This window comes from Nelumbo lutea, chromosome 1 (genome assembly GCF_056320005.1).
Source record: "Nelumbo lutea isolate HS-2025 chromosome 1, American lotus-T2T, whole genome shotgun sequence".
Taxonomy (NCBI): Eukaryota; Viridiplantae; Streptophyta; class Magnoliopsida; order Proteales; family Nelumbonaceae; genus Nelumbo; species Nelumbo lutea.
Window position 1 is genome coordinate 31,104,204 of NC_142684.1, and position 26,060 is coordinate 31,130,263.

General features: G+C 38.2%; 2 protein-coding genes across 10 annotated transcripts in view; one reads left to right on the plus strand and one right to left on the minus strand.

Annotated features, from left to right (window-relative positions):
• Nucleotides 1-2,174: 2,174 nt before the first annotated feature.
• Nucleotides 2,175-26,060, plus strand: part of LOC148874154 (PPR repeat protein) — a 63,820-nt gene continuing 39,934 nt past the window's right edge. For 6 of the 9 annotated variants that reach the window (XM_088978047.1, XM_088978128.1, XM_088978205.1 and 3 more), the window contains exons 1-5: nucleotides 2,175-6,255; nucleotides 6,345-6,494; nucleotides 6,590-6,646; nucleotides 6,746-6,825; nucleotides 6,962-7,061. In XM_088978047.1, coding sequence (XP_088834173.1) covers nucleotides 2,927-6,136 — 3,210 coding nt within the window. In that variant the 5' untranslated portion in view covers nucleotides 2,175-2,926 and the 3' untranslated portion in view covers nucleotides 6,137-6,255; nucleotides 6,345-6,494; nucleotides 6,590-6,646; nucleotides 6,746-6,825; nucleotides 6,962-7,061. Of the gene's footprint in view, nucleotides 6,256-6,344; nucleotides 6,495-6,589; nucleotides 6,647-6,745; nucleotides 6,826-6,941; nucleotides 7,062-26,060 lie in introns of all 9 variants that reach the window. The other 3 variants (XM_088978362.1, XM_088978447.1, XM_088978278.1) reach the window with 2 other exon arrangements.
• On the minus strand, nucleotides 12,555-20,390 carry LOC148874155 (uncharacterized). Its single transcript, XM_088958831.1, has 6 exons — nucleotides 20,181-20,390; nucleotides 19,782-20,030; nucleotides 19,501-19,671; nucleotides 18,694-19,404; nucleotides 15,183-15,276; nucleotides 12,555-12,895 (listed from the first exon to the last, which is right to left on the minus strand). The coding sequence occupies exons 1-6, from the start codon at nucleotides 20,388-20,390 to the stop codon at nucleotides 12,555-12,557; spliced, it is 1,776 nt and encodes a 591-aa protein (XP_088814957.1).

Genomic DNA, 26,060 nt, shown 5'->3' on the forward strand with positions numbered 1-26,060 from the left:
TCTTGGCTTCTCCTTAACTCTCTTTCCTCACTTACCCTTCCCAACCCTTCCATGTAGCCATGTGGCAGCCCTCTCCTCTTCATTAGAGTCCCACTCAAACTCCCTCTCTCTCATGCTCTTAATTATTCACCCAACCCTTCCCCTAAACTATCTCTAATTTTTGTTTATCCTCTCCCCCACTTTTCATTTATATCTATCTAAAAAAGTTTGAATTAAAAAATTTAATAATTATTTAAATATTATAACAAAATTATGTAATAACTTTAAAATATTTATTAAATATATATATATATAATATTTAATAATGTTCAAATTATTAATATTTTTATATTTTTATGAAATTTAAATTTAAATTATGTAATAACAATATAAATTATTTAAATTATAAAAATTAAAAATTTTTAAATATTATTTAAATATTCCAATAAATATATAATAGAATATTTAATATTATGTAATAACTAAATGATATTTTAAAAAATCAATAACAAGATTATTTAAAATTATTTTTAAATATTGAAACTTTAAAAGTTTAAAATAATTTTAAAATAGTTCAATAACTAAATATGCAAAATAAAATATTAAAAACAACTAAATAGTTATATAACCAAATATTTAATATTGTATAATAACTTTTAAATAAATAAAATTTAAATAAGGAAAATTTTTAAATATTTTGTTGTATTTATTTTGTAATTATTGTTTTTATTATGATGTGGCACGATCCAGGCACTCCTAACTGGTTGCTGACGGGCTCTTTGCTAGCAATGGACGACACCTGAGAAGATAAAAGGAAGGATTCCTTGGGATTTTACCCAGTGGGAATACTCCGATGCTTAAGTTAGAACGTAAGAAAGAAGGAAAAGAAGAGTTGGTAGCCAAGAGTGTAGATCGCGCTTTATCACTATACTCGAGAGATTAAAGGTCTCTAGAAAAAACTTCTCTTCTGCCTGAGGGCTTTTATAGGGGCGCTCTTATCAGATCGGGTATAACCGCCACTGGGCCCCTGTCACAGCCATTACCTGCCAGGGCTGTGCAGGTGGCCATTGTGACGTACTCCTCGCCCGGGTGAGTGACACGTCTCCAAAGTGACAGGCACGCCTCCGCTTGCTGAGAGACGTGGGTGCAGACTGTCGAAAGGACATGGACTGCGCCGTCAGTAAGGGACATGGCGCAATCTGATCGGTACAACCTATCAGATAGAAGCTTCCTGAGGAATGCTCATGCGGCCCATTCGCGAGCTACTTTGTAGCGAGCTTGGAATACTTCACGAGTACCCTAAGTAGAATTGGTCCTCAGGATGACTTGTTTGCTCGGGAGCTCGGGCGAGCTGGTTTTCTTAGCTCACAAGCTAAAGTTGCCTCAGAATATCCCTTTAGAGGTAGCTCGGGGAACCCGGAGCTCGCGTTGTGGAGCTCCTCCCTTTGTGTGCTACGATGTAGCGAGTGCTTTATGGGCCCGTTGGTTGTATTGAGCCTCAATGCTGAGCTGTCGCTTTATGCTGAGTTAGTGTCTACGTGTCATCGCTTCATAGGTTGGGCCAAATCATCCTTCATCATATTATAAATTTATTTTCGATAATTGTGTATTTTTGTTATAAATTATCAATAATTATTAGAACTTAAATTGTTGTTATGTATTGGATATTTTAACTATTAATTTAGCTGAAATTATGAGTGTTTAGGGTATTTTATGTACTTCTTATAATATATATGCTATATAAAAAAAAGTTAAAAATAATAGGATAAGTTAAAAATTGACATTCTCACTAAAATTTAATAGGATAAGTTAAAAATAATATTTAAATTGCACTGAGATGAACACGATTTAATTAAAAATGTCGTAGAGTTACTCCCTCAATTTTTTACAACAAAGACACTTTAAAAGGAAAGACAAATAAGAAATAGAATTAAAATTTGAAGACAATTTTGCTTATAAAATTGAATAAATCGATTTAAGGCTGTTTCGACGGAGTTCGGATTGCTGACCCAACACACTCCATCCAGCCGTGTGTTGAGAATCTCGGTGACCACAACCCATCCGATGGTCCATATCTGTGTCTGAAAGGACGTGGCCAACAATGTCTTGGATCCGGATTCCGGACTCGTTTTTTTCGGTAATAAACTGTAAACGAAAAGGGGCTACACAAGACGGGGGTAGGCCGGGTAGCATGTCCCCACGAATCACCGGACTCGTTTCGACGTGGTTAATGTTGCGGGCGAATGCTTGGGAGTTGGGAGCGTATTTGAAACTTTTCATAGTCTAGTTAGGAAAGTAATACAACCCATGGTTCGGGGGATTTTGGTTGGAATAAAGATTTAAGTTGTTCTTTGAGTTGGTTTCTTCTTTGGTACTTGCTTCTTCTTCGACTAACGATCAGCATTTACACAGAGAGGGGCTTGACAACGATCATCGAGCCGACGACCAACCTATTGGTTCCACCCTCCGGCGAGCAAAAAGCTAAGCAGAGGAGCTTCACTGCAGTGACCTGCGTCCGGCGACCAAAGACCAAAGAGAGGGGCTTGACAGTAGCAGGCCGGCGTCGGCAACCAAAATCCAAAATCAGCGGCTTTATGGTTCGTCCCTTCCTGCGTGGGACTCCTTATCAAGCCCTTATCAAGCCCTTCTTTTATGGAGTGGTTGAAGGGATGGAAGCGTCAGTTCAAACCATGTTATGAGTTCCTTGATGGTGTTATCTACTTATCTTTTTACTCTTGGACGCAAAATCTAAATTTTCTTCAAATTCTATTTTTTCCTGGTTGTATAGTAATAGATTTCTTTGGAGTTTGGACTCTGGAGTGATCGGACTGTAATTGCTTTAGTGCCTAAAGCAAAATCCAGCAAAGGGCTTCGTTTGCGGCCTTTTCTCGACCCTTTCTCTCTCTCTCTCTCTCTCTCTCTCTCCGCACCCACACGCGCATTCAAGATGGCACTTTTTAAACAACTCAAGAAACTGTCTTTTTTCAGCCCCCATCCTCCCCCAATCTCTTATCTTCTCTTGATTCGTTTCTCCACTTTCTCATCAAATCAACCATCCTGGCCTTCAAATCCCCTAACCTGCCGGAATCTTACTCCCCATGTTTCATCTGTACCGATCTCTTCTGACAACAATTTACAGCAGAAGATTGCACCTTCAGAGACAGGGTTGTATGCAACCCTGTTCTGCACTATAATAGAAGCTTACCTGGCCTGCACTAGATTCTCAGAGGCAATAGAAGCTTTCTTTTCCATGAGGAATCACGGGCTTACTCCGAATCTATATTCATGGAATCAGCTACTTTACAAATTTAATATTTCCGGGTTAGTTCCTCAGGTATGGACCGTTTACAGTGAGATGCTCTCTTGTCGAATAGTTCCGAATGTTTGTACTTATAATATTTTACTCCACTCTCTATGCAAAGTGGGTAGGTTGAGAATGGCTTTAAGTTTGCTTAGAACTGCCGAATCTGACACTGTTAGTTATAACACTATCATCTGGGGGTTCTGCAAAGAAGGATTCACAGAACAAGCACTTGGGCTTTTGTCAGAAATGATAAAGAAGGATGTGCTTATTGATTCTTTTACTTGCAATATTTTGGTTAAAGGGTTTTGCCAAATTGGGTTGTTTAGAGATGCAGAATCACTAATGGGTAAGTTGGTTAATGAGGGCATTAATCAAGATATTATAGGTTTGAACACATTGATTGATGGGTATTGTAAGGTTGGAGATATGAAAGCTGCTCTCAAGTTGAAGGAGAATATGAGGAGGGTGGGCTTCAGGCCTGACACTGTTACTTACAATACTCTGATTAGTGGATTTTATAGAATTAGGGAAATTGATGAAGCTGACAAACTTTTGGATGAGATGACTTTGGGTCTTAAAACAAATGCAAACAGTTTTGAAATTCATACAAGTCAGTGCCAAGATGAGAATGCAGTGGAAGATAATGTAACAGGATGTTCAGATTTGGAGCCAGACATTATAATACACACTATACTTATCAGTGGCAGTGAGTATTACAAGCAGCAAGTGCTTGAGGATCCACATTCTTTGTGTGAGGAGATGCTTAAGAGCGGTTGCTTACCTGATGTGGTCTTTTGTAGCTCCATTGTTAATGGCTTGTGCAAGAGTGGGAGGTTGACTGAAGGGAGGTTATTTCTCAGGGAGATGGAAAGGAGGGGTGTGGCTCCTAACCATTTCTCATACTCCAGTCTGATTGATTCCTTTGCTAAAACTGGGAATATTATTGATGCCCATATTCTTCAGGGAGAAATGGTGGTTCGAGGAATTGCATTTGATTTGGTGGTGTACAACAACTTGATTCATGGGCTTTTCAAAGTTGGAAAAGTTGATGAGGCAGAGGACTTATTCTGTGCACTGCCTATGCTTCAAGTTGTTCCAAACTACATTACATATTCCATATTGATTAATGGGCGTTCCAAGGCAGGAGATATGATGGGTGCTGTATCAGTTGTACAAGTAATGGAAAGGAAACATCTACGTCCAAATGTCATTATTTACTCTTCTTTAATCAATGGGTACACCAAACAGGGGATGCTTGATGCGGCTGTTGATTATATGCAGAGGATGAAGGACCAAAATGTTTCTCCAAATGTTTTCATTTTTGGCACATTGATTGATGGCTACTTAAAGGCTGGTAAGCAAGAAGATGCCATTGCCCTGTATGATGAAATGGGGTGGAGAGGTTTAGAGGTTAACAAATTTATACTTGATGTTTTTGTAAACAACTATAAAAGAGGTGGAAGGATGCAAGAAGCAGAGGTCTTGTTTAAAGAATGGACGCAAAGTGGCTTGTTACCCGACCGTATTAATTACACTTCCCTAATAGATGGCTTCTTTAAAGTGGGAAAAGAATCTGATGCTTTTGAAACAGCTAAAGAAATGGCTCAGAATAAGATAGACTTTGATGTTGTAGTTTACAATGTTTTCATTAATGGCCTCTTAAAACTGGGAAAGTTTGATGAAGCACAATCTATGTATACTGGAATGAGAGAGATGGGCATGTTTCCTGATTGTGCTACATACAATATCATGATCAATGAATACTGCAAAGATGGGAACTTGGAGAATGCTTTGAAACTCTGGAATGAGATGAGAAGTTGTGGGTTATTCCCCAGATCATTAACTTGTAACACATTAGTAGGAGAGTTCTGCAAGGCTGGTAAGATGCATAAAGCAATTGATTTGTTGAATGAAATGGTGGTTGCTGGGTTTCACCCAAATTTAGTTACCCATAAAGTAGTACTCAATGCATGTTCCAAGATGAATGGAGACTCAATTTTTGAAATGCATGAAAAACTCATTGTTATGGGGTTTAAACCTGATCAGATGGTTTATAACACACTCATTGCTATCTTATGCAGGCGAGGGATGACAAGAAAGGCTAATCATGCACTGAAAGATATGATAAGAAGAGGTATTTCAGCAAATACTGTTACTTATAATTCTCTTATAAATGGCTATTGTAAAAGTAGCCATCTGAAGAAAGCAGCTGCTTTGTATTCCCAAATGTTGGCCGAGGGTATCTCTCCGAATGTTATCACTTACAACACACTTTTATCGGGGTTCTCAACTGCTGGTTTGATGCAAGAGGCTGATAAAATTTTTGATGAGATGAAAAAGAGAGGCGTGATTCCTGATGCTACTACTTATGATGTTCTGATTACAGGATATGGAAATATGGGAAATAAGAAGAAAAGTATAAAGTTATACTATGACATGATATCAGAAGGCTTCATTCCTAGTACTGGTACTTTTAATGCACTCATTAGTGATTTTGTTAAGGTGGGGAAGATGGCACAAGTTAGAGAACTTATAAAAGAGATGCAGACTAAAGGAGTATCTCCTAATTCTTCAACTTATGACATTCTGATTAGTGGATGTTGCAAATTGTCTCATAATGCTAAGATTAAAAAGAGGCAGAGTGCATTATACCAAGCTGAGGCAAGAAGTCTGTTGGGAGAGATGATGGAAAAAGGATTTACTCCTTGTACAAGTACTCTTTATTGTATTGCCAATGCTTTTGCGGTTCCAGGAAGAAAGGCAGACATTCAAATGTTATTGGACAAACTGTGTGAGAGGAAGAAAGGAAAAACAATAAGTACAGTTTACAATGAAAAAAGGGATTTCAAATAGCTATAAAGCAAGTCAGGGATAATGCCTTTCTAGGATTAATGATCTCAAGCACAAAAGAATGCTTATGTTATGACATACCCAGTTATTAAATAAAAGCAGAATCTATAATGCTTGGCCAGGTAAATGAGTTTGTGGTTCAACACTGCCCTTTTTAGCTATAATGCTAATCATCAGGCACTTTTTTGTTGCTGGCTGATTTTCCTAGCAGAGAAATTTAATTCTGTTTTACGGAGTTACCAGAAGCAAGTTTGCATTGTATTGGGGGTGTCAGTTTATGCATACATGCCTCTTGATTATGGTGCAACCATGGGTTTCTTCCCTGTGGATCATGTCACTGTGCAGTACTTGAAACCGAGAGGCAGGTGTAATGATACTGTAAGTGGTTAATTAAAATTATGTTCTTTGTATGTGATGGCACTTTTTAATTGTACTAAACCTTTTATAAACATTCAGGTTTCTATGATAGAGTCCTATCTGAGGGCTTTTAAGATGTTTGTGGATTATAGCCAGGTAAAGTTTTGCAGCTTGTTCAATTTCCCATCTACGTATTCTTATTAAGCATGCTATTAGGAAATGAGTTCTAATTGTAATCATGTTGGCTGAAACCAGCCCAAGACTGAGAGGCTTTACTCTTCTAATCTGGAATTGAATCTTGAGGATGTGGAACCCTGTGTATCAGGACCGAAGAGGTAAGAATTTCAAGATACTTTTACTGAGATATCCTATTCAATAAAATTTGTTTTTTATTTACCTTAAAAAATGTTCTATATTAAGAGTATTTCCATGTTCTCAACTATTTCTTCAGCCTTTTATTTTCTGGTGCAGCCTTTGAGCATTTTATTTGTAGCAGATCTCATTATCAAGTTCCCTTGAATAAATGAAAGTAGACTGACATGCTTGCTTAGACAACAATGTTTAGTTCAAGGTAAGAAGTTTCAAGTTAAAAAAAATGAATACAAAAATTGGCTGTTTTGATTCTGGAATAAGATTTGTCATCATGGTCATGGGATCAGAGGGTGTTGTATTAGGGTGGCAAGTATTGGCTCAGGCCTGGATTCTGGTTGCAATTTCCACACTGGGCCTATTTAAAAGTTGGTAGGATGCAACTTTGGTTTACCAATTAGTCATTTTTTTTGAAGATTAAATGAAAATTTATTGAATAAAAAAAAAGAGTACAATCCAAATGGTGACAAGGTGTCACCATTGCTCACACAACAAACTAACTGTTAATAAGAGCAGACAATAATCCAAATTACAACGACTGAATTTCTAGAATATTCCAAAAGTTCCTCCCAGTTTCAGATCTGCTGATTTGATGAAATTCTGGTAGCACCCAAACCCCATCCGCTACTAGCTTCCCAACCAGAGCAACTAGTGTTTCAGTGTTCTTTGATCCGTCTTAAAAAATTCTTCTATTTCTTTCATTCCAAAGAACCCAGCACACTGTAAAGTGTGTTGTAGGCAGTTGGATCTGAACCGACCCAGGTGACAGTTTAATAGTGTTTAAGACCCACAGGAGGTTTACCAATTAGTCATTTACACTTATGTTAGTAAGTTTTTGATGTATGTCTTCTAGTAATGTCAGTTTGGATACCACTAATGTATATTTGTCCGTGAATGCATCATTTAATCTAATTGATTACCCAAGTGACATTTTAGCTTTGATTTTTAGCTTTTTTCTGATATGCAATTTCTTTTTTGGCCAACTACTTCTGAAGAAGTCTATTGAGTTCTTTTTTCTTTTTCTTTATCTTTTTGAGAAAAAGTAAAGTATATTGTGTTGATCATATAAGATGGGAAACCCCAAGACATTGCGGCTGTACATGGGGAGAGAAACCCCCAATATATACAAAGTATAGGTATAAATGTATAATTACAGGGTCTCAGTTGATATCTTAGAAGCCATTGCCCAAGAGAAAAATCTTTGCTGTCATGTTGTGTATAACTTCATCTATTTGAGAGGATTTTCCTTAAAAAATTCTAGTGTTCTCTCAGACCAAAGACCAAAAAACAGCCGCAGAAACCTTTTAGCAAAACAACAAAAAGAAATGCAACCCTAGTCCTTAAGTCTTTTCCCAAACAATTTATACATTGTGGCCCAGAAAAGGAGGTGTCCATATGCGCCCTGTTTTGTAAGATGGTCTGCCATGTTGTTTGCTGATCAATGAACTCATTATATCTTCAATTGCATGTCCCTTATGAACCATACAATTTTTTTTTTTAATTTCATTTCTGAACTCCCACATTTTTTTTTGAATTCATCAGCGAATTTATCAGTCCTAGAGTCTCCTTAATAGCAAGTTTTGCAACCCCCAATTCTTTGGAGTTTTGTACCCCATACACTACAGAGATCAGTTGTGTTCTCATGGAGTCTCCAACCCCAGTCAGCCTTCAGAACAATGCACAAATCTTTCCTTTTTCATTCCTAAGAACCCCTCCTATACCTGAAAGTCCTGGATTACCATCAATATTTAACTTAATAAAACCTAGCTCCAGTTGAGACCGGCTCCTCACTGTCTTTTGCTTCCTACATGAAGATCCTGCCACTGCAATCCAGTTTCTCATTAAATCATCAACCGTGAGGTTTACAAAAGCCTCCAACTTTTTATCCAATGTGCTAGTCTCACCATTATACTTTCAATTACAGCTACCTTCTTTTTCCTCTCCTAAAAAATGTGGTTTTTTGTTCTTCCCATACTGTTCAAATCAGAGCTACTCTTTTGTATTAGCTTTTAAAGGAATGCTGTAATTAAGTGAAGTCTTTGGTGGCTTAAGATGGAATTTAGTGTGGCATATATGGTGAGTTTGTATGTTTTGAGTGGTGGTTTGTGAAGCTGAAGTTTTGGGTGTTTAAGAGGTCTATCTTGTGAAGGTGGGTGGAAATTTAGGTTGTGGGATTTTGTTGTGCTGTTGTGTCTGGGTATATTTGCTGTGTTCTGTCTTTTTTTACCCAGTGTTTCTTTTGTTGTGCGGGCTTTGTTTCCTTTGAGGAGTGGAGGGTGGAGTAATTGTTTGGATGTAGGGATTTCTTTTTTTTTGTTTTCTCTTGAAAAATACATATTTTTTTATTTTACTATCAGTTGAGCATTTATCTAATAGGAACCATGACAAATCTTCAATTTGATACCATTTATCTTGTCTGGTTATCTCATGATTCCTTTTTTGTTAATGTTTTTTTTTTTTTTGAATAAACAAGATGAAAAGGAGGGAGGCAGTGAACAAGAAGAATTAAAAAAAGAGATTAGGGAAGAGGAGAATGGTAAACAAGAAGGTGATGGGGTTGTAGTCTCTAGGTTTATCTTTATTGCTAAAGATAAAATACCATATTATAACAACTGGGAAAAGGTGACTCTGTATTTGCTACAAGCAAGTGATGTACAAAGAACAATGGGGGTTCAAAATCCAATTACAAGTAGGGATGTCTGTGGGTTGGGTTAAGTGGTAGATCCACACTGAACTGACCTGTTTGGAATGAGGTGTGTTCATGCTAAATCCAACCTGTTGGCATTGCAGCACTGAAATCTAATGACCATCTATACTACTATTAAAAGTGTGAATAAGAGTTGAACTTTTGTTTGACTAAAATACCTCACTCTTTGAATTTGGTTGCTCTCTAATTGTAAGGACAAAAATGTATTTTGAACAACCACTTTTCTCCTCATTCAAATCCCTCTCATTAAGTCTTATATTTAAGGTATTAACTCTCATTAACATTTATTGAATTCTATTCTTGATTAGAATACCCATATTTTTTGAATTTTATCCCTCTATAATTGTGAGGGCACAAATTGTAATTTGGACTACTACTACATTTCTTCTCATTCAATTCCCTCTCATTAAGTCTTAGGTATTAACTCTCATTCTTTCATTGAATCCTATATTAATTAACCATATTAAAGGTAAATAAGTGTGAAAAAGAATAATTGTTTTCATTGAGGATAAAAATAAAATACGAATTTAAAACCAACACAAAACAGAGTTGTTTTCCTATTTGGTGGTGAGTCAACAATTCAACTGTTTTTGGGCCAAAAAATGTGTAATTAAAAAAGATGAAAACATACAAAAGTATACAAAATATAACAAAAATTGTAGAAAACATTTGGGCACTTTCTAATATTGTATATTCATCATGGTTCCAACTACCAGGGTCTTGTGTGGGGTGGCCTGGAGAGCGATCTAACCCTTTTCTGCATAAAGAGTCATTCTGTAAGTTCTGATTTGATGTGTCATGGATCCCTTGTTCTGATTGGTTATGCTAGTCTACCTTCTAGTTGGATCTAGGACAAATATACAGAATACAAGAATGAAGAAGAGAAATAAAATAAATTGTGTTGTTAGGCTGATAACAATGTCTATTTTATAGCTTATTAGAAAAAGCAAATAACAAGTTCTGGAGATGGAGAGATTTGTGGCCGCTGGAAGATGGAGGAAAACTTTGAAGATAGAAGCAAAGGATCTGATCTTTGAGGAAATCAGGATCAAAGATTTGCTGAGTCTGAAGATCAGGGAGGCCTAGAAAGCAATGGTTCTGCTGGAAGGCCTTGAAGTGATTGAATGGTTGCAGGACTTTGTTATGGGAACAAGGTCTAAAGGAAAGAGAGAAAACTATAAGGAATTTAACTTGGAAGCAAGGAAGAGGTATGTGCTAGAATGCATAAAGAATGACAAAGGTTCCTACATAACATTATGGGAACACTTTGATAAAAAAAAGTAAAAGCTAGTTTGCTTCCTTGAAGTAAAAAAGGGTCAAAGTTGGAAGGAAGTTGTAGGGGTGCTGAGAGATTGTATGCTTTGGTTGAAATCTAAAAAAGCAGAGTTAATGACAAGGGCTAGAGAGCTGGAGAGAAAATCTGGAATAGAGGATATCTCTGAGCAGAGTTTGGTAATTGTTGGAAAGGGAAGAAGAAACTGTAAGTTAGTATCCTCAGCTGGAAAGGAGTGGGGAAGGAAGTATGTGGTTGAAACGTCAATCCCACCAAAAGACTGGAGAAGAATAGCACAAGTGATTCTGAGAGAGTTAAGTTTGATGAGCTTGATTGTTATCACACCCTCCGACAGATGCAAGGCATTGCTCGATTTCGGTGATGCTGAAGTAGAAATCATGGCAAAAATTTTCAGTCAGAGGTAGGTGCATTCATTGTTTCAAAATGGTGTCCACTTTCAAATACAAAAAATATTGATATCGAGGATAATGTAACTGTCCGGTTGCTTGGTCTTCCATTCAACCTTTGGAAGCCAGAAACGGGGGTAGTCCATAGCTTCCATATGTGAGGCCAGATTAGATGGAGTTTTTGACTATGATCTTCACTCAACTGTGATGAAGTTTATTGGAGTAAAACCTTGTCACATTCCGAGAGGGATAGATTTACTGGTGGATGGACTCTCATACCCTGTTTGGCTGAAAATCTCCATTGAAGCTCAGTTGTGGAAGGAAGGTTGCAGGGTAGAAGACGAGGAAACAGAGTAGGTCTCCTTGAGAGGACTGCAAGATAGAGACTTTAGCATGAAATTGTCATAGTCAAAAGTGGCAACAAAAAAGAAAAGAAGCAAGAGGATGATTTTAGCACCTGGGGAAACAATGTTGGGCAGAGAAGACAGATGTGTGGAAATTCCTATGCCCAGGTGGTGATAGGATAAGTTAATATAAGGCATGTGTAGGAAGTTCAAAAGGTTACAGGAATGGAGCAAGGACTGAGAGAAAACAAGGGTTTGGACCGGACACTGGTTTTGAGTCGGGTGGATCTTCTGAACCGCAGTCAATTACACGACTCTTTAAGTAGTCATGTGGCGGGGGAGGAACTTTTAAAAGCTGGTCCAATTGAAACAAGTGGGCCGTTCAGTAGAACTAGTGGACCTCATACTTCAAAAGAGGTTGGTCCATGTTTTAACAAGACATGCGCCACTTTAAAAGGGCTTGTGACCGAGCCAACTGGGGTGACGATGGACACTAAGTTTGGTCAATCATTGTCCCCATCGAACATCTCTTGACTCTTTGCTACAGGAAACAACAGATCGACGACGTCTTAATCTTGGTTTAGGGTCCCAAGAAAAGGAAAACAAGTCGTTTCCTAGAACGATGCAATCCAAAATACCAGAAGTCTCCATCATATGCACAATCGATGTTTTCTGAGTTTTCAAAAGTGGCAGTTTGTAGTAAAACTGAATCCTTTGAAGAGGAATTCTCGATGGAGGAAGAGAGTTGGTCAGACTCCGACATTGAGGATACAGTCGGTCTTTTTTTTTTTTGATAGATAACAGAAACTTTTATTAATAGGTGTTAAGAGAAAAAGATACAAGAGGGGTAAAAACTCTTAACGCTCCCAATAGGTACATTTCAGTTTACAATATTGCCCAGAAAAAGTTGACTCTTCTCACCCCTTGTTTGGCCAATGAATCTGCCAAGGAGTTGGCACTCCTCTTAGTCCACTGAAACTTGATTTCCATGTTTTGAGTGAACTGTCTTAACTTTCTTTTTCTCATTCAGAAATTTCCACAAACTAAAATCGTCCTTCTGCAGCCAATTTATAGCCAGCTTAGAATCACCTTCCACCATCAGTTTTCTGATATTTAACTCTTGGGCTCTTTTTACCCCTTCCAGAACAGCCAATATTTCAGCTCTAAGAGAATCCCCCCATCCAATAGAACCGGAATACATGGCAATAATTTGGCCTTCTTCATCCCTGAAAACTCCCCCTATACCTGATGGGCCTGGGTTTCCCTTGCTGCTACCATCGAAGTTCAGCTTAGTGAACCCCAAAGCTGGAGGAGACCAAATTGGGTTAGATGAAATCTTCATTGGAGCTAACCAAACCATTTCTTTCCACTTCCTGATGATGTCTCCTTCTGAATAATTTTTGAAGAGCTTCATCCAAAACTGGGAAGGGGAGTCCAAAAACAGGTGGGGAATGAGCCAATTCTTTGAAAAAGGAAGAGCACGAGAAGACACCCAAAGGAGAAGGGACCCAAATCCTACTATCCCTCCTAGAGGGGTCAATACCCACCTCATCTAGGATTTTGAGCAGGTCAGAAATAAGGTTCAGTTCAGAGTCTCTAAGGGCCCTTCTAAAACCCAAGTTCCAACCAATAGTTGAATTAGAGGTGGTCAGAAAAGTGGAGACTGGCTGATTTTTAATTCGTGAAAGGGAATAGCTCTTCAACGGTGTGTTTCCCACCCAAACATGATCCAATAGAGATTAATTATTTTTCTGGAAATTACCTAAAGCAAGCCATGGTTTTCAAGGTGCCAAAGAAGGCGAGGCTAGGTGACAGGAGGTGCCTTGTTGCCTAGCCGCCTAGGTGGGCACTTAGGTGTCGCTTAGGCAATGGATATTTTTTTAAGTAAAAATCAGATATCCTAGGGTAGTTCCCTAGGTTCCATAACCAACTTTCTTTAATAACTATCCATAATTTTCATAAGAAAATTATAAACTTCATGTTTAAGTCTAGAAAATCAAGATTTTATGAGAAGAAAAAGAACAAAGGAAAGAAAATAAAAAAATATAGGGGCTAAACCCCTACTTTTATTATAGGAAAAGAAGAAAAGAAAAGGTGGAAGAAGAAAAAGATCTATTAGAAAGTGTGTTGATTAGACAAAATTTTAAGTTCTTCCCTTGCTTATTGGTTCAGGTTCTGAAATCTTTGAGGATTCAATCAAGGATCAAAACTTCGATACGATATGCCCTGTATTGGGTGTATTGTATTGTATCTTTGGTGCCCCAATACACATGTTTACAGATGTTTTCGGGAACCCATTTTTTAATATATATATATATAAATGAAATTGAAAACCAAAGAAATAAAAAAATAGGGGGAGTATTGTTATAAGTATTGATACACCTTTACTGATGCACAAAGGTGTAGCGATACTTTGAACCATGTGTTCAATACAGCAGCTAGCAATGTTTGTGTTGATTAAACACTAACAAATAAGAAAATAATAAAAAGAAATTAATACATAAAGACATAAAGTGAGTATTCTAGTTTTATAATGCCTATTTTATAATTATAACGTCAAAAATTAAAAAATATAAAAGTATTTTATAACATAGTGGACAAAACTACTTGGCGACTGGGTGAGGCGAGCCTCCAAGGGCGCCTTGTTGCCTAGGCATCGCCTTGACAACTATGAAGCAAGCCCACCATCACTTTTGGTTTTGGTAACTATATCCCACCTAACTCAATGGTCTCTTTTCTCCCCTCCTAGAGGATACAGTTGGTCTTGGAAGCGTGGATCAACAGATTTTGAAGGGCCTTTCCCGATGGTGAAAGTTTCAACACCGAACAATTGTTAATAGAAGATAAAAGCTCGAGCTCGATACAAGGTATCCAGATAAAGCCCTCTCAGCACTTGGCTTCACCGAAGGAAGCGATAAATTTGGAAGGCTTTACTAAGGAGAGTCAGGGTACACCTAAACTAAAAAATAATCCCGATCCAGTAGAACAGCCCAAGCTGGTTACTGGTGTAGTGGAACGGAACTCGTTTTTGCTGTTGAATGCAGATTCATCAATTGGGAACAAATTAGAAAGGTCACTTTGGCTGTTAAGGCTAACATAACTTTGGTTGAACCAAACTTAATCCCACAATTGCACTTTAGGGAAGGATCTGTCCTTGAACTGCTTCCCCATTTTGGGACATAGCTTCTTTGTTTGCTTCCTCCACAAGTCCAGGCACGTCTCTCAATTTGTTTTTGGGTACTAATGTGGGTTTTGTCCCTAGAACAGGTACCTCTACACCCCAGCCATAAGGAATGTCTAGGGCATGGGAGCTTTTGGGTGTCGAATTTGAGGGCAAAGAGAAAGAAGAACTGAGGAGAAAAAAGAAACAGGAGGAGTTAGAGAAGATTTGGGATTAGATATGTATTTATTTTGAGGAATACATAGAAAGAGAGGACTGGTTGGAAGGAAATACAAAATACTTTAAAGCTCAAGAGGAAGCTTTTTGTAGTGTGGTTAAGGATTGTGTAACTATGGCAGGAAAACCTGAATTGGAAAAATTACAGGAGGAGGAATTGGGGACAAATTTGTGCACTCTTTGAGGAACATAAACTTGTAGAAGAATCTTCGGAGGAAAATCCCAGAAAAATGGATCCCTTAAAAGCATCAAAGGTGTTAGCAGGCAAATCAGGACTAGCAAACAGCCACTGAAAAAAGAAAAAAACCAGAGGTAGAGAGACTAATTTCCGACATAGAAGTTGATATAGATTTAGTGGAAGAGGGGAGAGAAGGCAGGTTTCTAAGTAGGGGCCATGTAAACTGAGGTGGATGTCAAAATCTTTGTTTTCCCATGAAAATTATCAACTGGAATATGAGGGGCTTAAGCAATGAAGGAAGAGAAGAGCAATAAAGGATCTCCTTAGAAGGGAAAGACTAGATATTGTAATGTTAGAGGAGACCAAGTTAGCTGAACTTGATAGAAGATGGGCTAGAAGTGTTTAGAAATCTATAGGAATTAGTTGGGTTTCAACACCTTCTTGGGGGGCCTCAGGGGGTATTGTCAGTTTTTGGAGAGTGGATGTTGTGGAGGTAGTGGAGGAGGAATTAATAGGAAGTTTCTCTATATCCTTCAACTTTAGAAGTGTGGAGGATGGTTTTAGTTGGGTACTAACCAATGCGCATGGACCATGTAACTATAGAGAAAGGAATGAATTCTAAGAAGAATTATCAGGGATTTAGGGTTTGTGGGATGGTCCTTGGTGTTCGTGGGGGGGGGTGTTAATGTAATTTGCTTTACTAATGAATCAAACAACCCCCATTAGGCCATAACAACTGGCATTAGGAAGTTCAATGATTTCATTAATTGTTGTGAGTTAAAGGAACTTCCTCTGCTACAAGCTCACTTTACTTGGTCTAATTACTAGGAAATCCCAACCTGTTCAAAGCTAGACAAATTTCTCTTTAATGAAAGTTGGGAAAGTCATTGGAGGGATTTGGTAGCTAGAGCTCTACCCAAAGTTACTTCTAATCATTGTCCCATTGAGTTAGGATAAGAACCTTTTAGGCATGGTTCTCGACCCTTCATATTTGAAAACATGTGGTTGACACACCTGACTTTGTTAAGAAGATTGAGGAATGGTGGAGGGAAGATATAAGTGGGGTGAGGTGGAAAGGGGTGAGATTCTACAAAAAACTGAGAAGCTTGAGATCAAAATCGAAGGATTAGAATAAAGACCATTTTGGGAGATTAGAGGAACTGAAATCAACTTTGCTAATGCAAATAGAGGAGTTAGATGTGAAGGGTCCCAAAGAACCATGAATATGCAGGAGTGAGAATTGAGATGGAAGCTGAAGAGGGATCTAGAAGAGGTATTACTATGGAAAGAATTTCTTGGAGTAAAAAAATCTAGATGTAAATGGATCAAGGAAGGTGATGGAAACACTAAATTCTTCCATGAGATGGCTAACGGGAGGAGGAAAAATATGGTGACTAAGCTTGAAGTGGATGGAGTGACTTATGAGTTTCAAGAGGAGATAAACAATTGTTTTGTTGCTCACTTCAAATCTATTCTAAGGGGGCCTCTAGGTAATAGGGTGGAGTTGGAAGGTGTTACTTCGCCAAGACTTTCAGAGGAAAATAAAGGATGGTTGGAAAAGCACTTTGAGGAGGATGAGATTAGACTTGCTCTCTTTTCTATGGATAGATCTAAAGCCCCAGGGCCGAATGGCTTTACTATGGCTTTCTTTCAAGATTGTTGGAATATTATTAAAGAAGACTTGCTTGAAGCCTTTAAAGAGTTTGAAGAAAGTTCAATAATAAGTTGAGGAGTTAATGCTACTTTTCTAGCCTTGATTCCAAAGAAGAAAAAGGTCATTCATCTAGAAGACTTTATACTTATCAGTTTGGTGACTAGCATTTACAAGATTTTGGCGAAGGCCTTGTTGTTGAAGATCAAAAAGGTGCTCCCCTCAAGCATCAGTCAAGCCTAAGGTGCTTTTTTCCAGGGGAGACACATAATTGATCAAATTTTAATAGCAAATGAATGTGTAGAGGAGATGTGAAGTTCGGGTAATCAAGGCTTTGTCTGTAAATTGGATCTTGAAAAGGCCTATGATCTAGTTTTTTTTTTTGGAAAAAGGTAAAGTAATATTTATTGAGAAAGAGATACACATAGGAGGCTGAGATCAATCCTAGAATAGGCTGACTGATCTAAACAACAAATACATGAACCATCAAGAAACAGAAAATAATACATCTGACACATTACAGTTTCTAAAATTTGCAGCAACGGACAACCAAGAAATCAGCTTGGCCACTAACTTCTAAGTTAGGTCCTCCAGACATAGAAACTTGTTATTGAAAATCCTTCTATTCCTCTCGGTCCAGATGCACCAGATTACCGCATTTGGAATCAACCTCCAAAGTGTCTTCTTTTTCTTGCTCAAACCCCTAATCTGCCATCAGCATAACAACTCTTTAACCTGCCTTGGCATCACCCAGCAAACCTTCATGATGTTGAGGAAATGGTTCCACAACTGAGCAGAAAACGGGCAGTGGATACACAAATGATCAGTGGATTCAGCACTGCTACCACATAAACTACAAGACAAGTTTGAAACCTGGATTCCCCTTCTCACAAGTTTCTCCTTAGAAATGCATTTATTTAGAGCCATAGTCCAAACTAGGAAGCGGGCTTTTGTCGGGCTGATAGGATTGCACACGTGCCGAGCTGGGAAATCAGGTCCACCCCTCCTACCAAGCATAGTAGTCAATGATTTTACAGAAGACAGACCTATCAGAATTCCACCTTCAAAGCCACTTATCCTCCAAATTATAATCCAAAACTTGATTTTGAAGATAGGTCAAGAGATTCACTGCCTCTTCCACCTCCCAATCAAAAAGATTTCTTCGAAAAGAGGGAGTCCAAAGAACTGAACCACCCGAAATACTATAGCACTCAACAACTAAGGCCTCTTGATCTGAAGCACACTGAAAGGGGAGTGGGAAGGACTCAACAAGAGGAACATCTGAGCACCAAGGATCCTTCCAGAATTTGGTTTTGTTACCATTACCCACCCTAATTGAGACCGCCTTGGCCAGATCCGAATAGGTCTTCATTATCCCTTTCCATAGAGAGTTACCCTAGTTAGGAGGAGGATCCCTAGTTCTCCAATTTCCCCAACTCACACCATATTACTGGCAATGAGAGATCTCCGCCAAGCATCAGGTTCTACAACAAATCTCCAAATCCATTTATAGAGGAGAGCAGAGTTAAAATTTTTTTAGCTTCCTTATACCTAACCACCCTTCAAATTTGGGGAGGCAGACTTGCTCCCAACTCACCAAGTGCACTTTTTTCTCCTCTTCCCAGCCTCTCTAAAGAAAACTCCTTTGAAGCTTTTCAATCTGATTTGCAACCTTCTTAGGTATGTAGAAAAGAGACAAGAAGTAGGTAGGCAAATTGGAGAGAGTACTCTTAATAAGAATCACCCTTCCCCCAAAAGCGAGGTATTTTGCCTTCCAAGAAGCCAACTTCCTTTCCAATCTCTCAATAACTGGGTCCCAAATTGCAAAGGAACCACCACTCACCCCTAGAGGGAATCAATCTGACAAGCCAACATACAGCACATTCAGCTAAATTAGACACATGGCCAACTGGAATAATTTGGCTCTTGTTCCAATTTACTTTTAGACTTGTAATCACTTCAAACCAAGGCAGAATCCCAAGGATTAGCTCCACCTGAGAGGGGGAGGCATCCACAAAACACAAAGTACCATATGCAAATTGAAGAATATTCACCTTCTCTCCCCCTGGCACAATTGCAAAACCATCCCACTCTCTTGAGACTGCAGCCTTCTTATAGAACAGAGTAAGGATCTCCATTACACATAGAAAAAGAAGAGGAGATAAAGGGTCTCCTTGCCTGAGGCCCTTGGAACCATCAAAGAAACCTGTAAACTGCCCATTAACCAAAACTGAGAACTTTGGAGAAGTGATACAGACTTTAATCCAATTCCTCCATTTCTGCCTAAAATTCATCTGATGAAGCACAAGGTCCACAAATCTCCAGTTAACATGATCATAGGTCTTCTCAATGTCTAGTTTATAGATCAAACCTGGGGAACCTTCTTTTTTCCTTGAATGAATAAGATCTTTGGCAATAAGAACAGAATCTAGCATCTGCCTACCCGGAATAAAAGCACTTTGGTTATTTGAGATAACACTACCAAGGACTCCTTTTAATCTCTTAGCAAGCACTTTAGCTAGGATTTTATAGAAGCTATGTAGAAGGCTAATTGGCCTGAAATCTTTAATATTCACTGCACCTTCAATCTTTGGAATAAGGGTAATGAAGGTAGTATTCAGACTTCTCAACAAAGAACCCCTCTCAAAAAAATCCTGGAAAACATTCATGATATCCTATCTCACCACATCCCAACATTTAATATAGAAGAGATTTGTAAGACCATTAGGGCTAGGAGACTTCTCATCAGCCAACAACTTAATAGCTTCTTTGATTTCCTCCTCAGAGAAAGGTCTCTCAATAAGGGAAGACTGCTCATCACTCAACTGGTTAAAAGGAAGGGATCTAGGAAAAGGCTGAAAAACCAAGATTCCTTATACAACTTCTTGTAAAAGTTTGTTGCCACAAGCTTCATATCAGTCTCAGAGATACCTACCCTGCCCTCACCCTCCAGTCTGGTAATTACGGAAGCTCTAGCTCTAGCATTTGCCATTTTGTGAAAAAAATGTGTATTCCTAGCCCCCTCTTTCAGCCAAGCTACTTTGGCTCTTTGCCTCCATTTAATTTCTTCTGCCATTGCCAATTTGTCAAACTTCAACTTAGCCTCCTGTCTTTTTAATCTGAGCTTCTCAGCAATAGGACCTAATTCTTCAATTGTATCAATCTCCTTTATGGAACTCAGGAGAGCCTTCTTCTCAGTATTTGAAATCAAATTCTTTTCCAACTTCCAAATCTTTAATCTTGCTTTAATGACCCTCGAATTTCTTTGCCAATATGAATGAATTGGCACTCTCCACTTGCAACTCCTCCCAAGCAGACTTTAACAAAGGAAAGAAGCTTTAGCTCTCACTCTAGCACCACAAACCAGCTGAATTGGATTGTGGTCTGGCATTGGCCTAGTAAGAGCAATTTGCTTAAACTTCGGGAAGACATTTTCCCAATTAGAAGTAACCAGAAACCTGTCCAGCCTCACTAGGGTAGGAAGATCTTGGTTGTTGGTCCAAGTAAACCTGTTACCATGAAGAGGTAGGCCTTCAAGCTCAAATCTGTTGATAAAATCAGCAAACTGCACCATATCCCTCGATCTTCTCCCACCTGAGCTTCTCTCATCCACCGACAATGTGACATTACAGTCCCCACCAATGACCCACGGAAAAGAAAGATTACCCCTAGCCACAACTAATTCTTCCCAACAAATGGTGTAAATGGATGAAGGGATGCCTTTTCTTCTGTTAATATTCTGTTTCTAGTCAATGGGGAAGTTAATGTGATTTTTCCTAGCCTGGAGGGGCCTAAGACAAGGTGACCCACTATCCCATCCCCCTTCTTATTCACTTTGGTTGCTGATGCTTTTAATAGACTTTTATCAGATGCAGATAGGGTTGGGTTATTGAGAGGCTAGAGAATAGGTAGAAATAGAATTCAGGTAACCCGCCTTCAGTTTCCAAATGACATTATCATCTTTTGTGAGGGTTGTGGTTTGGTGAAAGTGAGAAACTTGAAGAATTTGATTATCCTCTTTGAGAATGCCTCTAATTTGAAAATCAGTTTTGAAAAGAGTTGTGTGGTTGGATTAAACCTTGGGTGAAGGGGTATTGGAGACTATCGCTGCCTGATTGTGCCTATTTCAAGTGGCCTTTGACCTATCTATGACTTTCCCTAGGTGCCAATCCAAAGGAGAGTCGATTTTGGAACCCCGTGGTGGGAAAGTTTGAAAAAAGATTGGTGGCTTAGGGGAGGAGCTACATTTCTTTAGGGGGTAGAGCGACTTCAATAAAAGCTACACTTGCCAATCTACCAATTTATTTTCTGTCAGTCTTTAGGATACCTAACACGGAAGCCAAGAGGATTGAAAAATTGATGAGGGACTTCCTATGGGAGCCAGGGGAAGGAAAAAATGATCATTTGGTTAGCTAGGAAGTAGTGAGGTGAATTAAAAAAAGAGGGGGCTAGGATAGGTAGTTAGGAAGAACGAAGTACTTCTAGGTAAGTGGCTTTGGATGTGGCCGTTGGAAAGAGAGAAGTTATGGCATGAGGTGGTGGCTAGCATTCATGACTATTCTATGATTGGTTGGGATGCAGGAGTATCATGATGGGCTTCACTCACAACCCCTTGGAAGGCCATTTTAGGCACCTTCCCTAATTTCCTCTGGTATGTAAGGGATGAAGTCTGCTTTGGTAATTTTGTTCTTTTTTGGGAAGATATTTGGGTGGGCTCTCAATCTTTAAAAGATTGCTTCCCCTCGTACTCTATATCCCTCTTTACAAAGGAGCCTGTTTCAAGATTTCTTTCTCCCCCAATTCTCCCCTTGTCTTTGAATTGGAATTTTGGGTTTTGTAGAGGTTTAAGGGATAAGGAATTTGCTTGTCTCTGAGCTCTTGCTTCTTTTGGATTTTGTTTGTTTGGACCTCTCTAAACCTGATAGAAGAATTTGGACCCTAACTCCTAATGGTTCGTTTACTTGTGCTTCTTATCTCAAGTCCCTCTATTCTGCCCCTCTCTCTTTGGAGTTCCTTATCAAAGAAATCTGGTCAAGCCATTCCACCTAAAGTAGCTGTTTTCTGTTAGGAAGCCTTTTATGGTAAGATCAATACTATGGATGACCTGCAAAAGAAGAGACCTTTTCTTTGTGTTTCTCCAAACTGGTGTATTTTGTGTAAAGTGCATAACGAGGATCACCACTACTTGCTGTTATCTTGTGCTTTTGTTGCTAATATTTGGAATTGGGTCTTTATGTTGTTTGGGTGCAGGTAGATCTTGCCCTCTGAAGTAAACTTGCTTTTTGATCTGTCTATATTTAGGCAGCCAATTAAGAGAGGGAAACTAATTTGGAAGCACATTAGAGCAGCCATTTTGTGGACTATCTGGGCGGAAAGGAATTTTAGAATATTCCAAGAAAAGGAAAGAAGCATCGATGAAGTAAAGAAGTGCATTTTGACAAGAACAATTCATTGGATAAAAACTTCAGATCTATGTAGAGGTTATTCTTTTGATGATCTCTGGAAAAGTTTGGCAGAGGTGGCCGCCACAGCCCCCAAAAGGATTAGATTACAAATAGAGCGGAAACCTCCTACAGAGGGTGTGGTAAAGCTGAACTTTGATGGAAGAAGCCTAGACAATCCAGGGCCTTTGGGTATAGGAGGGATCTTAAGAAATAAGGATAGAAACATCCTATCCCTATTCTCAGGACCAGTGGGAGTGAGCGATTCAACAAGGGCTGAAATACGGCTGTAGTGCAAGGAATACGGGCTGGAAACCAACTTGGAGTGGAAAATCTTATAGTTGAGGGAGATTCTAAGGTGGTACTGGGTTGGTCATTGAGTCCAGAAGCAGTTCTATGGGGCTACAGGGATCTTCTTAAGAAAGTTAATTGGCTCACAAGGAATATGTCAGTCACCTTTCAGTGGTCAGCAGATCAGAAAATGCCATGCCAGATCCGTTGGCAAAACAAGGGGTCTCAAGGGTTGTGCTTTTTTCTGCGATTCTTTGATTGTATTCTGTTGATTTGTTTATTCTTTCACCTCTAAACTTGAGAGGGAAGACTTGTCTGAACTTTTCTAACATTATTAGTTTACCAAATTCTTAAAGGGAAAAAAACTTGAACCTCCCCTGAGGTTTATGATAAATACTTTTAGCTCCCTGATTTTTAACTGGGACTTAAACTTCATCTTATAGGAATAAATGCCATTGAATTTGACAGAATTGATGAAAAAACATTTTTATCCTTTATTATGTTTTAAATTTTCAAAGAAAATCACTGAAGTCGAAAGTAGCAAAGAAACTGGATGGGATGGCTCCATGATGAATGAGGGAAAAGACTGGTATATGGAGGTTGCTTTCATGTGGCAAGAAATGGGCTCATAATCCATTACAGCATGATATGGCCAAGCATATTGAGGTAGACCGACATATTATTAGAGAAAGAGTTGCCTCACTCTCAAGAAGTGTGCCTTCCCTATGTTGCCTCTGATATGTAGCTTGCTGACTCTTCACCAAAGTAGTTACAAAGAACAAGTTAGAGATAGACTTATGCAAGTTGGGAATGACCAATATCCATTCCCAACTTGAGGGGGAGTGTGGAGAAATAGTGTAGTAAATTAGTTATGTAGTTGTTTTTTTCTTTTATTAGTTTCTGTTAGTTTTTATTATGTTTTTTAGTTGCTGTTATATTGCTGTTAGAGTTTCTTGGGTGGAAAGGGTATTTATGTCTTTGTACTGTTTTTATATTAGAAACATATAAATACTAATTGAGAGAGTGGGCGGCAGACTCATTAGCTGCGCCTTTCTTCTATTCTTCTTCTCTTCTCTTTTCCCTGGCTTTCTTCTATTCTCCTTTTTTCTTTCTTTTGCTTCTTGTTGAAACTACATCAGAACACAGGCCAATTATGAACAGATCAGCCAACCACAAATGAAAAATTTATAGATTGAAAAACTCACTACATTCTTTTCTTTTGATCCTCTGGAAACGAGATTTCCTTATTATAAATAAGAAAAAATCAATATTTTCTATAAGATATGATGTTGTTTCTCAATAAAAAAAGTAGTTTAGTTGGATAATAATTGTTTTATTTAGGAAATTGAAACAGATTGAAAACTAATTGGATTATTTATATATTTTGTTTCTTGCAGAAACAATGGCAACAAGAAATGAATATTTAGTTTCCTTCAAAAATGTCTTGAATGAACTGAGCTTGAGAATGCATTTGTCACCCCAAGAGTTGTAGTTGATGTTGTAGAATGGAAAATTAGAGTCATAGTTACTCTTAACATTGGTGGAGATAGTTGGAAGTTTTGTGGAAAATTAGCAACTATAAAGAAAGATACACAACAAGATGCTTCACATAATGCAATTAAAAAACATTGTAGAGCACTCAAGGTAGCAATAATGAATGTTAACTCTAGAGACTTGAAAATCATTTTGAGGTTTTGCAATTTGAAATTTCTAGACTAAAGAAAAAACCTAGTAAGATTGTCCCAACAAATGTCATCAACGAAGATGGAGATCTTGAAGGGGAAGAATATTCATTTGGAGAAAATTAGACTTCCAGTCTAAATGTCATGAAAAATAAAGATATTCTGTTGGTGAAAATTATAGTTGTCATTTTGAATTTGATAGTCTGAGTTGTAGAAGATAGAGCTTTTTTAATTTTAGTATTGCATAGTGTCTATTGAGGTACGCTTTCATTTGGTGAAAATTAGAGTTCTCATTTTGAATCTATATTAGTCTGAGTTGTAGAAGATGAAACCTTCTTTGTTTTAGTATTGCAGAGTGTCTATTAAGGTACATTTTGTATTTACTGGTTATATTTTGTTGAGGAGTTTTAGTGCTTTGTGATTTCTTCTTCTTCTTCTTCTCTTCTCTCTCTCTCTCTCTCTCTCTCTCTCTCCCCTATTTCTTTGGATGGCCCCTCACAATTGAAAAATGTGTCATCACTCTGAAAAATAGAATTGCATTTACAGGGTGTTGGATTTTTACATAATAATGCAATGGATATACATAAGTAATGTTTATAAATTTTGATATGTTTGAAAAATCACATGAATTAGATATATCATGAGTAAACAAGGTGAGACAATGACTAATGCTGATGTTGGAGAAAAAATATATACCACCATTCTAGTAAGAGATATGTAGATATATAGATTTTTGTATGAACTTGTATTTATTCAGCAATGAATTTACTTTACCTATGCTGAAAATCCTCTAGCCTCACATTTTTGTTTTAAGTATAATTAAGCAATTGAACAAGTTAAAACAAATGTCATAGATGGAAACAAACAAAATAAACTAAAGGCGAAAATCTGGATGAACTCATGCAAGTGGCTCTTGGAAGGGGATGGCATACAAAATTTTTTCACTCTTTAGCCAGTGGAAGAAAAAGAAAGAATCACATTGCTAGGTTAGAAGTGGATCACCTTGACGTAACCAGGGGCAGATTATCAGGATTTTTCGTAAATCACTTTAAGATCATCTAGCAGAGTCAACGGGAAAGAAGTCCAATTTTACCAGATTTTCGATGGAATAAAGTGCTTGAAGCTAAGGCTGCAGCATTAGAGGTTGCATTTTCATTAGAAGAAATCAAAGTGGCAGTTTTTTCAATAGAAAGGTGCAAATCCTCTAGACCAGATGGTTTTCCTTGGCCTTCTATCAAGAGTTTTGGGTTCTTATCAAAAGAGATTTGTGTTTCTGATGAGTTCTGTCTTGAAGGGGAAATTTCTCATGGAATAAACTTAACTTTCACTGCCCTTATCCCCAAGGAGACAAAACTTCCAAAGGATTTTAGACCAATAAGCCTAGCAGGAAGAGTTGGCTAGAGATTACTTTCCAATGAGAAGAAGAGGGTTGATGCTCCCCTTTCTCCCTTTTCACTTTAATTGCTGATGTCCTAAGTAGTATGATTGTGGAGGCTGATCAAAGCTAGAGGATGAAGAAAGGAAAAATGAGGTGGCAGTCACGCATTTGCAATTTACAGATAACATCATATTATTCTGTGAGAGAGGTCATCAAGAGAATATAAGAAATTTGTGAGAGCTCATTAGTTCATTGGAATCGATTTCCAAGTTAAGATAGATTGAGGAAAAAGTCGTATAGGAGGGATTAACTTGGATGATGAAAGTTTGAGAGTGCTAGCTGAGCTTCTGGAGTGTGAGGTTAAACAATGGCCATTGGAGTACTTAGGGCTACCTTTCGCGGGAAACCAAGATTAGAAGTATTTGGAAGCCAGTGGTGGAAAGGTTTACACG

Coding starts and splice junctions, on each gene's coding strand:
- LOC148874155 (XM_088958831.1), bottom strand. CDS start 20,390: ATGGTGCAGTTTGCTGATTTTATCAACAGATTTGAGCTTGAAGGCCTA. Junction 20,031..20,180: donor ACCACAATCCAATTCAGCTG/GTTTGTGGTGCT, acceptor AAGTTGGAAAAG/AATTTGATTTCAAATACTGA. Junction 19,405..19,500: donor ATATTAAATGTTGGGATGTG/GTGAGATAGGAT, acceptor CTTATTCCAAAG/ATTGAAGGTGCAGTGAATAT.